At 43.7% G+C, this 16,138-nt stretch overlaps 1 protein-coding gene across 1 annotated transcript; it reads right to left on the bottom strand.

Moving 5' to 3' along the window:
- Positions 1 to 14,451: 14,451 nt before the first annotated feature.
- GPR6 (G protein-coupled receptor 6) lies at positions 14,452 to 15,540 on the bottom strand. Its single transcript, XM_006729472.3, has one exon. It carries the CDS (start codon positions 15,538 to 15,540, stop codon positions 14,452 to 14,454), a length of 1,089 nt encoding a protein of 362 aa, XP_006729535.1.
- Positions 15,541 to 16,138: the final 598 nt, after the last annotated feature.

Genomic DNA, 16,138 nt, shown 5'->3' with positions numbered 1-16,138 from the left:
GCAGGGAAAGGAGAGGGAAGAAAGAAGGAGCAAGGAGGAGGTGCCAGCAGGTATGAGAGGCGGTGAGAGACACAGGAAGGGCTCCCATGGTGCTGCCATCCCACCCGAAGAGCACAATGGCCATGAGTGGGAGAGAGAGAAAACCAGTCACCAGAGCCTCTCAGCTCTCTGGGGATATTTAGTGTGGCACAAACAGCCCTCTGGACACCTCAAGGAGTCCTGACTGCCACGGATAATATTCATGATGATGCCACTGGGTTATCTAAAGATTAAGCTGGGGTCGGCAAACTTTTTCTGCGAAGGTCTAGATAATAGTTTAGACTTTGTGAGCCATACAGTCACAACTCTGCCTTGGCAGGTGCAAATTGTAGACAATACATAAATGAATGAGTTAGCTGTCTACCAAGAAAACTACTTACGAGAATAAGGTGCTCGTCTACAAAGACAGGAAAACAAGCTATATATGTTCTTAGGAGCTATTTGGTTACTAGAAACTTAGCCCGTTTAAGCTAGCATAGGTAAAATCAATTTTTCTTTTTGAGGATTTAACGAGGAACTAATCTTGGAGACATCCAAAATGGGAAACAAACATGCAGCCAGGCCCACAAGGACCAGGTCCAGAGAGTCAAGGAGATAAAGTGCTTCTTTCATCGCTGGCAGAGCCGAAGGTCAGGTCCCTTGTCAGATGCTCTCTATGCTTATTCTCCCTGCTTAGCTCTCAGTGCAAAAAGTGCTGAAGGGGGTGGAACCAGTCCACTTCTGACTTTATGGAAACTTCCAATTCGAGTGTCCACATCCTCTAACTGGGTCTTTCAGTGTCCTTATCCCAGATTCTTGGTAGAGAGTATCCGACTGGCTCAGCATGGCCTCGGTGTCCACCCCTGTCCTATCCGCTGTGGCCTGTGGGGCCAGTCCATGTGGTAAAACCAAAGAGGCCAGAGTAAGAAGCAGGTGTGCGTGTGGCAGGGGTAAGACCATGATGATCAGCATCACTGCTGTATGTATCCTGCTACCAGGAAAACTCCCAACTACTGATACTTCTGGGATACTGGACAATTCATAGAGAGATAAAGCCATTTGCCGAGTGAAATAAGTCAGTCAGAGAAAGACAATCATCATATGGTTTCACTCATATGTGGAATATAAGCAATAGCACAGAGGTTCATAGGAGAAGGGAGGGAACACTGAATGGGAAGTCATGAGAGGGAGACAAACCATGAGAGACTCTTAACTCTAGGAAACAAAACCAGGGTTGCTGGAGGGGAAGGGGGTGTGGGGGGATGGGGTAACTGGGTGACGGGCATTAAGGAGAGCACGTGTTGTGATGAGCACTGGGTGTTATAAAACAACTGATGAATTATTGAATACTACATCTAAAACTAGTGATGTACTCTATGTTGGCTAATTGAATTTAAATTTTAAAAAAGCCATTTGGAGAACACTATAGTATGACTTAGTCAAATCTAGCAATTCTTTTGTAGATTTAGCAAATATACAGAGAAATTCTCAGTCAAGTGATATAGTAATTCTGCTCCTGGGTGTATAAAATTCAAAGAAATTTTCAGGTTGGTTAATAAGGGGACATAGCTGGGAATGTTCCTTTCAATACTATTTGTGGTTGTAGAAAGTTGGGAGCAATCTGAGCGTCGTTGCTGGGAGACTGGCATGGGGCCCACATTGAGATGCAGCGTGTGAGCAGCATACTCTTTGGTCCACAGCAGCCGGAAGGACAGCTGTACGTGCACAGTGCTGAGAGGGACGGGGGAGAGATACAAGGTGAGTCACACATCCCAGCACCATCAGTGTACATCAAAAACCCACACATAGAAAGCACACATCCTGCGGCAGTCTACCCAAACAACATGGTAACTCATTGAAGTCACTCATGAAAAACATATCAGGGACCTCTGTCTGTGACAGAGGCCTAGCTTGTGAGAAACCAGTTCCACCACCCAGAACAACTATACAAGCTGAATAAAATGTTTGCATGTGGCTTTACTTAGGAAAGGGATCTTTGTAGATGTCCTTAAGGATCTCAGCAGATGAGATCATCTGGGATTATCTGGGTGGGTCCTCATCAGAGACAGAAGAGGAGAAGACACATAGGTTCTATCTAGAAGGCCACGTGAAGATGGAGACAGAGATTGGAGGGATGTAGCCACAAGCTAAGGAATGCCTAGGACCACCAAAAGCTGGAATAGGCAAGGAAGCATTCTCTCAGAACCTTCGAAGGGAGCATGGCCCTGCCTACACCTTGATTTGACTTTCAGCCTCCAGAACTGTGAGAGAATACACATCTGTTGCTTTAAGCTACCCAGTTTGTAGTAATTTGTTATGGCAGCTAAATGAAACTAATACAGCGCTGTTACCATTTCCCAAACAATGCAGAGACTGTTTTCTCCACCAAGCATTTTTTCTAATTGATAAATTTCCACTCTTAGACAACAAGATGTTATTGCTGTCTTACATGTTAGTTCTACGTATATTTTAATTTTTATTTATTTATTTATTTTTGAGAGGGAGCGAGTGAGCACAAGTGGGGGGAGGGGCAGAGGGAGAAGCAGGGAGCCCAATGCGGGACTCTATCCCAGGACTCCATCCCCCAACTCTGGGGTCGTGAGCTGAGCTGAAAGCAGATGCTTAACCGACTGAGCCACCCAGGTGCCCCTCTACATATATTTAAAACCCAATAAGACAGTGTGATTATTGTTTTGTTTTATATATATATATATTTTTTATATTGTTTTGTTTTTATATATATTTTATATATATAAATATATATTAGATATATATAAAATAAATATTTATTTATTTATTTGAGAAAGAGAGTGGGCAAAGGGAGAGGGAGAGTCTCAAGCAGACTCTGCGCTGAGGGCGGAGCCCTACGTGGGGCTGGATCTCATGAACCTGAGATCACAACCTGAGCTGAAACCAAGAATCAGATACTTAACCAACTGTACCACGCAGGTGCCCCTGTTTTGTTTTGTATTTGATAATTTCATTTAAAATTACCTGACTTGCTAGATGAAAGCTGGCATCTCATTTTGATTTACATTCTTTGGGTAATATAATTGAACAATTGTTTACCTTTCTTTGTGAAATGTCTTTCATGTTTTTGTCAATTTTCCTGTAGGGTTCATTAATATTGTCTTGGTTTGTAAAATTTCTTCAGATGTAAGAGAGTAACACTTTTGTCATACATACTATAAAAATATTTTCTCTATTATGTTCTTTTTCTTTTAATTTTGCTTATGGCAGGTTTGTTCTGGCACACATACTTTAATTTCTTATGTACCTTGTAATTTTGCTCATTGTTTCTAAACTCAGAAAGTCCTCCCTTCTCTAGACATGTCATGGATAGGGACTCACTTGGATTTTCTTTTAATTTTTTAATAGAATAAAAACTTAACTTTTTAAAAAAGATTTTATTTATTTATTTATTTGAGAGAGAGTGAGAGAGAGAGTGCACACAGAGGGAGATGGAGTGGGAGAAGCAGACTCCTGGCCGAGAAGAGAGCCCGATGCAGGGCTCGATGCCAGGACCCCTAGATCATGACCTGAGCCGAAGGCAGATGCTTAACCAACTGAACTACCCAGGCACCCCTAAAAATTTAACTTTTAACTCATTAATCTATATTAAAGTTAACTGGGGGAGATAGAAAACTCTTGACTCATTAGACTAAAAGATTTACCTAAAGTCCTTAAGATGGTCAACTGCATGATTTAGTTATTGAAGCACCAAACAAAACACAGAACAAGTCTTGGATCGAATTACAGGGCACAAGAGAGTTTGGCTCTGGTGTTAGGGCTGATGACTTAGCTTGTCTACCAACTCATCAGATGTTTAGCCAAAGATTGTCATCCCCAACAATGGAGCTGGAAGCTGCCACCAAACTCTGCTTCCTGGATGGTTTCATTCCGTCTTGTGGGCTGTTATGGAAAGAAGAAAAGCAGCCAAACTTTAAGTTTTGAGAGAATGATAAGCAGAGTCTGGGGTCAAAACTCCTTTCCTCCATTACACCAAAGAACCAGGCCTCTGAAGCAGTGGGACCTTGGGTTTGTAGTCTGGAAGGGACAGTGTCAGGCTTTGCAAACAGTTCCATCAGCAGCCCTTTGCCGAAGATCAGGCCTGGGTCACCAGCCCTACAATGCTCAGAGCTCAGTGCAGGCACTAGGGTTGGTGGGGAGTCCTGGCCCAGCTGTTTTTCTAAGAGTAAGGAAGGGATATCTGAGCCCACAGGGAGGGGCCAAGAGAGGCTATACAGACAGATGAGAGCACACCTGAGTCTGTATGGTTGACAGATCACCAAACACCTCCTGTAACAGGGGAGAAACACCGGGAGCCTTGGATTAACTGAGTTCCAGATATGTCTTTCCCATTTACTAGCTGTGCAATCTTGGGTAAGTGACCCACTTTCTCTGAGGCCCAGTATCATTATCTGAAACCCAAGGCAACTGTATCAGATGTCCTCTGAGGTCCCTTCCAGCCCTGACCCTCTCTGATTCTGCAGCCCAAACCACCAGCAGCGCCTCTCTGGACAGAGAAGGCAGCCCCTATGTGGAGAAAAAAGGAGGGAGCCAGAGACTCCTGGAGTTATGTCAATCTGCAGAGCCCAGGCAGGTTGGTTTTCACATGCACATTGCATGATATAGAAAGTTCTGCCGGCTTGGTACCAGCCTGTCCAGTGACACCAATCACTGATTAAATGTCTCAGCAACAAAAGATACTGTTATCAGCTGTCACCATTTCAGTAATAAAGTGGATGTGCATTCAGGGTGGTGGAAATGTAATTTATCAAAATGTTATGAAAAAAATGATTGTTTAGCTGTCTTTACCTTCTGCCATGGTTTTCGTAGGCACCTTTGTGTAAAATATGTGCAAAACAAATTTCACACACTTCCAGCAAAAGAGAGAATGCTGTCTCCTGCTTATTTACTGTGTGTTCCCCTTAATAATAGTCATCATAATGTCTGGGCAATGGCTCTTTTACTCTAAGGCTTATTTGAATATTACAGTAACACCCCACTATCAGGCATTGTACTCATTCTTGGATTTGGTTACACTATGACTTAACCCAACACACAGGGAGGCTTTGAGGACACAGCTGTCAACCCGCACAGCCAGATGGCTTGTACTACATAGGCCCTTTCCCTTACCTCGGCATTCCCAGACTATGTAACTGTACTCAGAGTGTTCTCTCAGTGACGATAGGTCTTTCTCCCCGCTCCTGTCACTTGCATGGCTATATTGAAGCGTGTTCATTTGGCCACCACTCTGCCTGGGAATGTTCGCTCTGCTGGTCATGTACACCTCTGGAGTGGATCCCAACAAATTTCTTCCTTATGGCTACACTTCTCTAGAAAATAATCCAATTCCGGAGAGCATTCTTGAACACAAACTACTGCTGGGTGTGTAGTGTATCCTCCTAGTGAGTGAGCCCTGGGAATCACAGGGACTCCCAGGTATATTACATAGTGTGTGTGTGTGTGTGTGTGTTAGAGAGAGACAGAGACAAAGACAGGGAGACTGTGTATATTTGCTGGTTAGTTTTTTGTTTTTCTGTACAAAGAATCTGGTTTGAGGGAAGCTGAGATGACATAATCAGCATTAATGTTACTCTGTTCAAATATTCCTAAGTATTAAGGTTCTATTTGAAAATTAAAGATCAATATTTTATGTATTTATTTTTAAAGATTTATTTATTTATTTTAGAAAGACAGAGAGGGAGACAGCACAAGTGTGAGGGACAGAGGGAGGAGAGAAAATCCCAAGCCTACTCCGTGCTTAGGGTGGGGCTCAATCTCACAACCCTGAGATACAACCTGAGCTGAAACCAAGAGTCAGATGCTCAGCTGACTGCACCACCCAGGTGCCCTAAAGATCAATATTTTATGACAAATATTCAGATCTTAATTTCAGTCCACTGGAAAAAATGGGCATAAATATCGATTTGGATTGCTGCTTTGGAGGTAAATCTTAACTATGTGTCAAAAATGTTATATAAATATCATATGTTGTATTCATATTATTTTCAGAGCAGCAGCTAAAGATGTTGAAATGACAATTTTTGAGATATATAGATTACTGAAAACAGATAACATAGAAAAATATGAAAGAGGGCAACTTGAGAAACAAAATGCACTTCAGACTATAAAATCTAGACTATGTGACATTCAGCTTTCAAAAAGGCTGCTTAATAACATCACCAACAGTCACGATAATGGTATTTCTGACGCTACCACATGCCAGGCACAGTTCGACCTGTACATATTAACTCATTTAATACTTACAACAACCCTGGCAGGTAGTTATGATCATGATTTCCCACTGTACAGCTGAGCATTTGCCTAAGGTCTCACAGCTAGTTAGAAAGTCGGGAGACTACACCGGAAGACACGGTTTTCTTCTTCCCATTTCCTTTCTCACTTCAACCTTAAATGGCAGGAGTGCTAATCCGATTGGTCCATCTAGTAAGTGGCCCACTTCATGTTCTCTTCCTTCTGGCTGGAGTGGTAGAGACAGTGGTATTCCTTGTCTGGAGGCTCGGCCATTTCCTTTTGCCTATCCTCCCAGGAAACCAGGCCCAGGATAACTGGACATTGGCCATTTCTGTGTTTCTCTCTCTCATTCTGATTCTCTTCTCCTCAGGTCTGCAAATTTGATGTTGGTTTGTTTTCCTTTGTAACCATTAATGCCAAGATCTGAGACCTGGGATTTGAGTATTGGGGGCTTAAATTGGGCAAAGCAAGTCGATGTTTTGGAGGAGCCTCTTTCGGCCTGCCTGGCTTCAGGAAAAAGGACAGTTTGTGTGACACAGCCCAGCCTCCAAGGATGCTCTGCTTTTAGGTGAGACGCCAAAGCCACAGCTCACAGTCACAGCAAACTTTCTCCCTCCCTTCCTCCAACAGCTATTAATTTTGACTTGATATTGTCTCTCACTATTTCCCTAAGGTGCTTAATAAGGTTGTGGGTGGAATTCAGGTATTTCTGGATTCTCTGACCACTATCATTAAATGCATTCTTACCCTCAGTTTGCATATCCACAAAAATCCAACAGCATGGGTTTAGGATTGTCTGTCTGTTTTCAGAGAAGCGTTTGTGATAAACCTTCATAATTCTCCCCTCCTGTGTGACCAGAGGCAAAGTCTGATTGAGTAAGAACATCAGGCTCCTCTCTGGTACAACACTTCCTTTATGCTCACCTCAAGTCTTGACTGTTTTCATATGGAGTTCTGCTAAATCAACAGCCCTCATATATAAGTTTTATTAAAGGACCACAAAACTCTGTCTCACATTAAATAATACTTAAAAAATTGGGCTTTGAATCTTGAGAATCTCTTCTCTGTTTACAACTTGATGGTCAGTTCAGAATGGTAAAGGCAATGTATGTGTTCTTGAAGCCATGAATGGTAAATATTCTTGAATTTGTCCATTTCTGATCCACCTTTCTTTTTTTTAATTTTATTTATTTGACAGACAGAGAGACACACAGTGAGAGAGGGAACACAAGCAGGGGGAGTGGGAGAGGGAGAAGCAGGCTTCCCGCTGAACAGGGAGCCCGATGCGGGGCTCGATCCCAGGACCCCGGGATCACGACCTGAGCCGAAGGCAGATGCTTAATGACTGAACCACCCAGGCGCCCCTTCGCCTTTCTTTCTGAGCGCTCGACAGTGTTACACTTCCCCACACCCTTGTAGTTAGGTTGCCCTACATAACTAGTTCTTCCCAATGGGTTGTGAGTAGAAGTGTAATTTATGGACCAAAGAAAGCATTTCATTGCTGGCATGATACTTTCCAGTGTTCCCTTCCCTTGCCCCAGTGAATGTAGAGAAGGCTTCATGTTGCAGGAATAGAGCCAAAAGATGAATGGCTAATTTGCTCGATAAGGGACAGTTACCTTGGGAAGTCCCCCAGGTAGTGCAGTTAACTGTGTACAAGTGAGAATTTCTTTTTGTGTTAAGTCATTATGATTTGGGCTGTTTATTACTACAGCATAACTTAGCCTATTCTGATTAATACACCATGTCATATTGAAACTTTGCACTTTATTTTCATATAGTATTATTTTTAATTAGCTGCTATTTTACTGTGATTCTTTCTCTGAACTTTAATTTATTTGTTACAACTGCATTGAGATTATAATCGACATATAGTGAACTGTACATATTTAAAGTACACAATTTGATGAGCTTTGACATATGTGTACACCCATGAAATCATCACCACAATTTGGATAGTGAATGTATCCATCACTTGAAAAAGTTTTCTTATGCCCCATTGTGATCCTTGTCTCTCTGTCTTTCTTATCCCTACTCCCTCAATCCCAAACCAGACCTGCTTTCTATCACTATACATTTTCAAAAATTTTATATAAATGGAATTTACAATATGTACTTTTTTTGGTCTGTCTTCTTTTGCTCAGCACATGTTGTTTGGATTCTGCCATATTGTTGCATGCAATAATAGTACTTTCTTTGTAATTTCTAGTTGTGCCATTGTATGGCTGTACCACAATTTGTTTATTCATTTTGAAAGACATTTGAGCTTTTACCAGTTTTTGGCTATTCCAGATAAAACTGCTGTGAACAATAATGTGCAAGTCTTAATATGGACATATGCTTTACTTCTCTTGGGTACATACTTAGGAGTGGAATGGCTGGCTTGTATGGTAGGAGTAGGTTTAGCTTTTTAAGAAACTACCAAAAGATTTCCCAAAGTCTTGTACCATCTTACATTCCCACCATCAATATGGTATGGTCTGACCTTTAATTCTGATGAAATGATTATGCTATCTCAAGTTCACAGCTTTGTTCCCAATGTTGTTAACTTGGGTTCTTGATACTTCTTGCAATAATGTCTTAACTGGCACTCCTCCTTCAGATAAATTGAGGTTGTCAGATAGGAACTCTGTGCACTTCCTCCCACCACTTACAAACTTAGCTCTATCAATACCAATCATTCCCACCTTGCCTCCTGTCAGAGCAGGGGAGCTGTGTCTCCACCTCCTTCTGGTTAAGTCCCTTTCTCCCTGTGACACCCTGCCCCGGACTCCATTCTTTTTCTCTGAAGCCTCACCCTGTCAGCCATCTTTCTTCTCTCTGCTGTCATCTGCTCTTCTCATTATATGGTACTTGCCCCTCAGTCTAATAATATGTTCAATTTTTGCCTATCTTTAAGAAATAAAACAAAGACTATCTTGTGACCCCTTATTGTCCTCTAGATACTACCCTATCTCTCTTCTTTCATTTGAAGTTAAATTTTTTGGGGGGAAAAATGGGGAAATTTCCATTTCCTCTTCAGGTCACTGCAATCTAGCTTTCATCTTGCTCTCCATTGAAGCTGCTCTCCCTTAGATTCCCATGACCAACATGTTCCTAAATCTAACATTTTCTAAATCCTCTCTTACTTAACCTCTGGGCAGACTTTATGCAACTTGGTCACTACCTTCTTAAAACATTTTTCCTCTGGGCTTTCCAAGGGTCTCCCCTGGATGCTCCTTCTTGGTCTCCTGTTTTCTTTTGCTTTCCTGCATTGTACTCCCATATATTATTGTGCCCAGACTGTGACCTTGGCCTCTCTTCATTCCTTCCCATAGCTTCACTTCTACCTTAATTTAAGACTGATAATTACCAAAATGATGTCTCCATCCCGGACATCTTTGTGAGCTTCAAAGTCACTAGCTTCCTGTAAATAACTATCCCACGGATCCTGAAATGTAATATGTAGAAACTTGATTCACCATCGTCTTCCTCAAATCTGCCTCTCCTCCTATGTTCCCATCTCAGTGAATCCACCCAGTTGAATATCCTCGACCCCTAAACTGTTCCTCAATCCCCACAATCATTCACTGAGTTAGACACACTCTACTTCTTTGAAATCTCTCAAGTTGATCTTCTTTTCCCCACCCTTTTTGCCCTTCTTAGCTCAGGCTCACATCACCGTTGACCGGGATTGCTGCAACCAGCCTCCAAAGTGGTCTCTTGGCTTTCAGTCTTTCCCACCTGCAATCCATTTCCAAAACTTCTCTTTGTGATCTGGCTCCTGCCTCTCTTTCCAGACTTATCTCCTGCTACTTCCTCTCTGAGATCTCAATCTTGTACACTCCAGCCATATTGAATGGCATACATTTCTCTAAATGGGCCACACTTTTGTACTTCACATTGTCCCCGTGGTCTGAAATGACCCCCTTCCATGTCCTTTGCCATGCAAATTTCTTTTGTTCTTCTGGACTTGGTTCAGTATTGCCTCTCTAGTGGAGTCTTCCATAGGATTTCTCTAACCTTCTTATGAGATCCTTACCACTCTGTATTTACTTTTATTATTGTACTTTTTCATCAGTACTGCTCTCTGAGCTGTGACTGTTACCTTAGATGGCAAAAGAGACTTTGCAGATGGGATTAAGTTAAGGATTTTGAGATGGGGAGGTTATCCTGGATTACCTGGGCAGACCCTAAATGTAATCCTAAATTTCCTTATAAGGGGGAGATTTGACTACAGAAGATGGAGAAAGGGGCCACTGGCTAAGGACTGCTACTCTAAAAGATGGAAAAGGTAAGGAAACCGATTTTCCCCCTAGAACCTCCAGAGGGAGTTCAGCCTTGCTGACACCTTGATTTCAGCCCAGTGAAATTTATTTCAGACTTCTGATCTCCGTAACTATAAAGAATAAAAATGTGTCTTTTTTGAGACTTTATTCATATAAGAGAGAGAGCAAGAGTGGGGGGTGGTGGGCAGAGGGAGAAGAAGACTCCCCGCCGAGTAGGGAGTCTGATGAGGGCTCCATCCCAGGACCCTGAGATCATGACCTGAGCTCAAGGCAGATGCTTAACCGACTGAGCCACCCAGGCACCTGTAAATGTGTATTGTTTAAAGCTATCAAGTTTGTGTTCATTTGTTACAGCAGCAATAGAAAACTAATATCCTGGGGCATGCAGGACCCTTCATGCCTTAGAGGTCCCTGCTCTAGGACTCTTCCAGCTGTGTTCCTTCTCTTGGGGTGAATCTATGTCCCCACATCTAGGCCAGGCATCAGGCATCCAGCCCAGAATTCTTTACTCAAGAAATTTTTACTCAAGGCCTATTTCCAGGCCTAAATATTTCTTTCCCCAAGTTTGTCCTTTGAGACAGACTGCTGGTGGGCTCATGCCTGGATCTGAAAGGTATTCAAGGGAGCAACTGTTTGTGGAGGTGAGCCACTCTGTAGACAGTAGAATTAAGGACACAAAGATGGAAGCTAGGAGACCAGAGAAAGGCTTCTATAGTAATTCAGGCAAGAGATGATGATAGTGGTGGAGATGGTAAGAAAAGGCTGGCCTCTAGATATATTTTGAAAGTAAAGACAGTAGGCTCTGCTGATACATTGACTAGGAAGTATGAGAGAAAGAGAAGGGTAAGTGTGATTCCAAGGTTTCTGGCCTGAACACCTGGAAAGATGACATTGCCATTAACCTAGATAGTAAGAAAGGGAAAAAGAGCAGGTTCTTGGGATAAAGATCAGTGGCCCAATTTTAAATGTAGGAAATTTTGGATGCCCATTACACAGCAAAGTGGGTAGTCAATTCCATGTTTAAATGAATCTTGCCTTTCTAAAAGACTGTCTTCCAGCAACTAGCATAGGGTCTTGAAATAGGAGATTGTTAATATTTGATAAGCCAGATGAATATGTGACATTCCTCCATAGAAGTATTTCAAGATCTAGTCACACTTTCATATCCTCACATAATCAAGTTGGTTAATCTGAAGCCTACTGACGTTACACAGCTTTGCCAACTGCGTAAGTCAGGATATTAACAACCTGATTGTTTAGCATCTTCTTGTTCTTGGCTCTCTCAAACATTTTGATTAGGACTAGGGCTGAAGTTGAATATTAATACCAAATGGATTGAAGTCAGATCCATGGTCCCTGTCTTATTATCCCAGTGTTGAACTTTCTTAATTCACTGATAGCAAGGAATTTTTCTCTGTAATTATAAAATGTATAATAATATTGACTTTTTTGTTCCATCTCTGAAATTATATTGTTTTTCTCCACCACGTGTTTAGAAATGTTTACAGCCAGAGCTTTTGTTATTTCAATATGCTTGAATGCATTCTGGATACTAATAGTGCCTGAAAGTGTCTGATGATGCTGAATAGTCTATGAAGGTTAGTTCTTTAGAAAATGTTAATTTGATGAATGAGCAATAATGCTGATCTTCCTGGCTCTAAATTTACAGACACTATAAAACCATTTGTCTGTAAAACTTAGCATATTTCATAGTGTTAAAAAGGTCAAATCTCTGTTGCAAGATGTTGGAGACTAGGTTGTTCATGCACATTCTCTTGTATCTTCTATAATCAAGCTATCTTTCCCCTTTACTCTCCTGAAGTTTCTCTTGTCAAGTTCACCAATGATATTGACATTAAAAAATCTATAGTCATTACTTTTAATCCTCATTTTACTTATCTTCTCAGCAACATTTGGCACAGTTGACTGCTTCATCCTTAAGCACCTTTTCTTCTTTATTTTGGATCATTGTGCTCACTTGGTGCAATGGTTAATTTTATGTGTCAACATGACTAAACCACAGGATACATAGACATTTGGTCAAGCCTTATTCCTGAGTTGTTTTTGGATGGAATTAACATTTCCTGGTAGAATGAATAAACAGATTGCCTTCCCTAATGTAAGTAGGCCTCATCCAATCAACTGAAGGCCAGAGAAGAATAAAAGGGCTAAGTAAGAGGGAATTTCTGTTGCCTGAATGTCTTGAGCTGGAACATTGGTCTTTTCCTGCATTTGGTATCAAGTTGAAGCATCAATTCTTCTTGGGTCTTGAGCCCATGGGCTCTCCTGGTTCTCAGGCCTTTGGAGACAGACTGGAACAATACCATCAGCTTTCTTGCGTCGCTGGCTTTTTGACTACAGATCTTGGGACTTCTCAACCTCCAAAATTGCATGAGCCAACTCTTTATAATAAATCTCTCTCTCTATGTGTGTGTGTTTATTTGCCGTAGGTCATCTCCTTCACTAGAATGTAACACTATGAGTACAGAAACTTTTTGTCCATTTTGTTCACTTCTGTCTTCCCAGCCCTGGAATTGTGTCTAGCAAACAGTAGGCACTCAACAAATACTTGTGGACTGTAGGAAAAAAAAATTGCTTGTGGGATTTTCCTAAGGCCTAAGATCAATAACAACTTGTGCTTTTGTGCATATTTCTTCACAGATGCTCAGAGTATGTCCACATATGTTATCTATTTATCCTCACATCATCTCGTAAGAAGGGGAGGAGGGGAACCATTTAACTATGACTCATATCCGTTGATGGACTGGGAATGTTTAGTCCTTGGGAATCTTAACGCCCTGTGTTTTGAAGATACGAGCACTTCAAAAGGGGCTGCTGGACATATCTTCACTTACCTCATGAATACAATGTATTTTAGAATCCTGTCTTTGAGAATTTATTTTATTTTATAAGGCTGTGCATTTTGCTACAAGAACTGGCCAGCAAGAATATACTCAGTCAATATGAATTTTAAACATTTAAAATTCTTTCCAGACTGGAAAAGCTACAACTAAAAGTTGTGGTTTCAGAACTCATAAGTGCACTCATGTGGTAAGAGGAAGGAATGGTTTCAGATTTCCTCTGGAGTTTGTCTTCTAACCCCAGAAACCAGGGAGTAGATTAATTTGCACAGATAACACCAGTAACCCTTTAGTGTCCTATGAATATGGTTAATGTGACTATCGTACTCCCTCTCAGCCCCCCACCTCAAATGTGTATTAGGTATTTCAGCGACAATTTATGAACAACGTGCAAATGCATATGGTTTTCTACATTAAGATTTCATCGGAGGGAGATGATACATAATAAACTTTTTAAGTAAATGTACTGATATTCCAGCTCTTAAATAGTAATCCGGTAGTCACATGCCCCAAATTACATTTTTATTATGTATTTAGTTGTGTACAAAATATGTTGTAATTTACTGATGCGTGTGCAGCAAAATATACTATCACATACAACAAAAATACACCTTTTATTCTTCTTCCCCTGCCCCTGAAAATGGCAACACTGTTTTGGCAGTTCAGCAGCTAAAAATAAAGTGCTATAATTAAGCAGTATTGGAATGTCTTCACTTGACAAATGTGATGTACAATTTGAGTATACAACCACATCTTTGTTAGTTTTTTCACAGAACAGGAAATCCCACATCCTGACCTGAACACCTCCAGAAGATACAAAGATTTGTATATATATGTACACATGTATACACTGTATATGTAAAGTGCCAAAGAGCCTCTTTGTCTTTTGTGAGTTTGATGTATTTATGTTTCTTCTTGCTTTCTTTCTTTCCAAAGTCAGAATCACACTACTGGGATCTCTGAGTTCAGCAGCAGGCACCGAGAAGCTCACTAAAGGCTGGCTTGTTGTGGGTGTGGTGTTGGTGAGAGGCCCGAGGGAGCCTTCAGACCTCACTGGGGGACCTAGAACGGAAGGGCACTTTGGACTGGAAACAGCCACAGAACAGGAGCCACAGGGCACGCTGAATCTCCTGGTTGCGGAAGGCATAGATGATAGGATTGATCATGGAGTTGTAGGTGGCGGGCAGCAGGGTGGCGTAGGTATAGACTGCCGGGTCCTCGCGGCTGCCTACCACGCAGTAGATGGCGAAGGGCAGCCAACTGGCGCCAAAAGTGCCCAGCACCACAGCCAGCGTACCCACACCCTTTCTGGTGGCTGCGAGGTGGGGCGGCGCCAGGCAGTGTTGCTGCAGCGCGATCTGGTGTGCGTGGCGCCAGACCACCTGGCAGATGCGCACGTACAGGTGCAGCATGATGCCAAAGACCGCAAAGAACGCGGCGGAGAGCAGCGCCACGTGGCTGCGTGTCAGCGGGCGCACCACGCTGCAGGTGGCGCGCTCTGCTAGGCAGTTCCAGCCGAGCACCGGCAGCAACCCGAGGCCTAGGGACACCGTCCAGGTGGCGGCGAGCAGGAAGTGCACTCCCAGCAGGGTCCGGCGCGAGTAGTAGGTGAGCGCGTTGTAGAGAGACAGGTAGCGGTCCACCGTGATGGCCAGCAGGCTGCTGACCGAGGCAGCGAAGGAGGCCACGAGGAAGCCCACCGTGAGCAGGCTCACCGTCTCTGAGGGCACCACGTACTGGAACACGAAGTGAAGGATGAGGCCGCAGCCCGCCAGCAGGTCGGCGGTGGCCAGGCTGCCCACCAGCACGAACATGGGCGTGCGCAGCGCGGGGGTGGACGCGATTAGCGCCACTACCAGCGCGTTTTCGCCTGCGATCACCGTCCCCGACACGCACAGGAGCACGTCCCAAGGATTCACCGCCGACAGCAGCAGCCCCGGCGGCCCGGCCGGCAGCTGAGAAGACAGCTCCAGGGACACGTTAGCTGCGCCGCCGCCCCCCAGTGCCGCCGCCGCAGGCGGCCCCCATTCACCGCTGTCCCGCGCCCCTGCCGCTGTGGCCGCCGCCGCCGCTCCCTCGGCCGTCACTGCCACCACCTGGGACTCGTTGAGCGAGGAGGCGCTCGCGTTCATCGCGGCCTGTGGCTGCACCCTGCGTGGAAAAGGGAGAGCAAGCGTCAGGTGTGTGGGTCAAGCCTCCAGGGAACTTCCCCGGGTGCCTGGCTCATATTGCTCATCCCACCCCAGGACCCCAGAGCAGAGCGAGGAAGCAGTATTGTTTTATTTAATTAATTACCTGTTGAGTGACTGAGCAAACGTGTGAGTGAAATGCACACGAATGCCCGCACAGATAGATCTGAGCTTTTGCACAGACGTGTACACGGATAACATGCACTCGCCTGCACACAGATCAGTCCCGTAAGTGTGCCTGTAATTGCACACGCACCCGTTTGCCCCGAGCTAGGGGTATCAGCCTTGGCGAGTCCCGCCTGGGCTCCGGCCGACGGGGTTAGGCGTTCTCCTAACTGGGCGGCGGAGTCGCTGTCCGCGGTGCTGAAAGCGAAGTTTCTGAGGTCGCGGAGTCCAGCGGGCCCTGTAGGCCACAGAGATCCCTGGGAAAGGGGTTTTGGGGAGGGAAGCTGGGTGTCTGTGTATGGGGGGGGGGATGTGGAGCCAAGCGTGGCCCCATTTCTCCAGCTTTAAGGACTCATCCCCTGGCCATCCTTCACCG

The sequence above is a fragment of the Leptonychotes weddellii genome, chromosome 8, assembly GCF_054177405.1.
Source record: "Leptonychotes weddellii isolate Sample4059 chromosome 8, ASM5417740v2, whole genome shotgun sequence".
Classification (NCBI taxonomy): Eukaryota; Metazoa; Chordata; class Mammalia; order Carnivora; family Phocidae; genus Leptonychotes; species Leptonychotes weddellii.
The sequence above is the reverse complement of the archived record's forward strand: the minus strand, read 5'-3'. Positions and strand labels throughout refer to the sequence as shown.

What these genes read in the sequence shown, in the direction of transcription:
- GPR6 (XM_006729472.3), bottom strand. Translation starts at nt 15,540, where the DNA reads ATGAACGCGAGCGCCTCCTCGCTCAACGAGTCCCAGGTGGTGGCAGTG.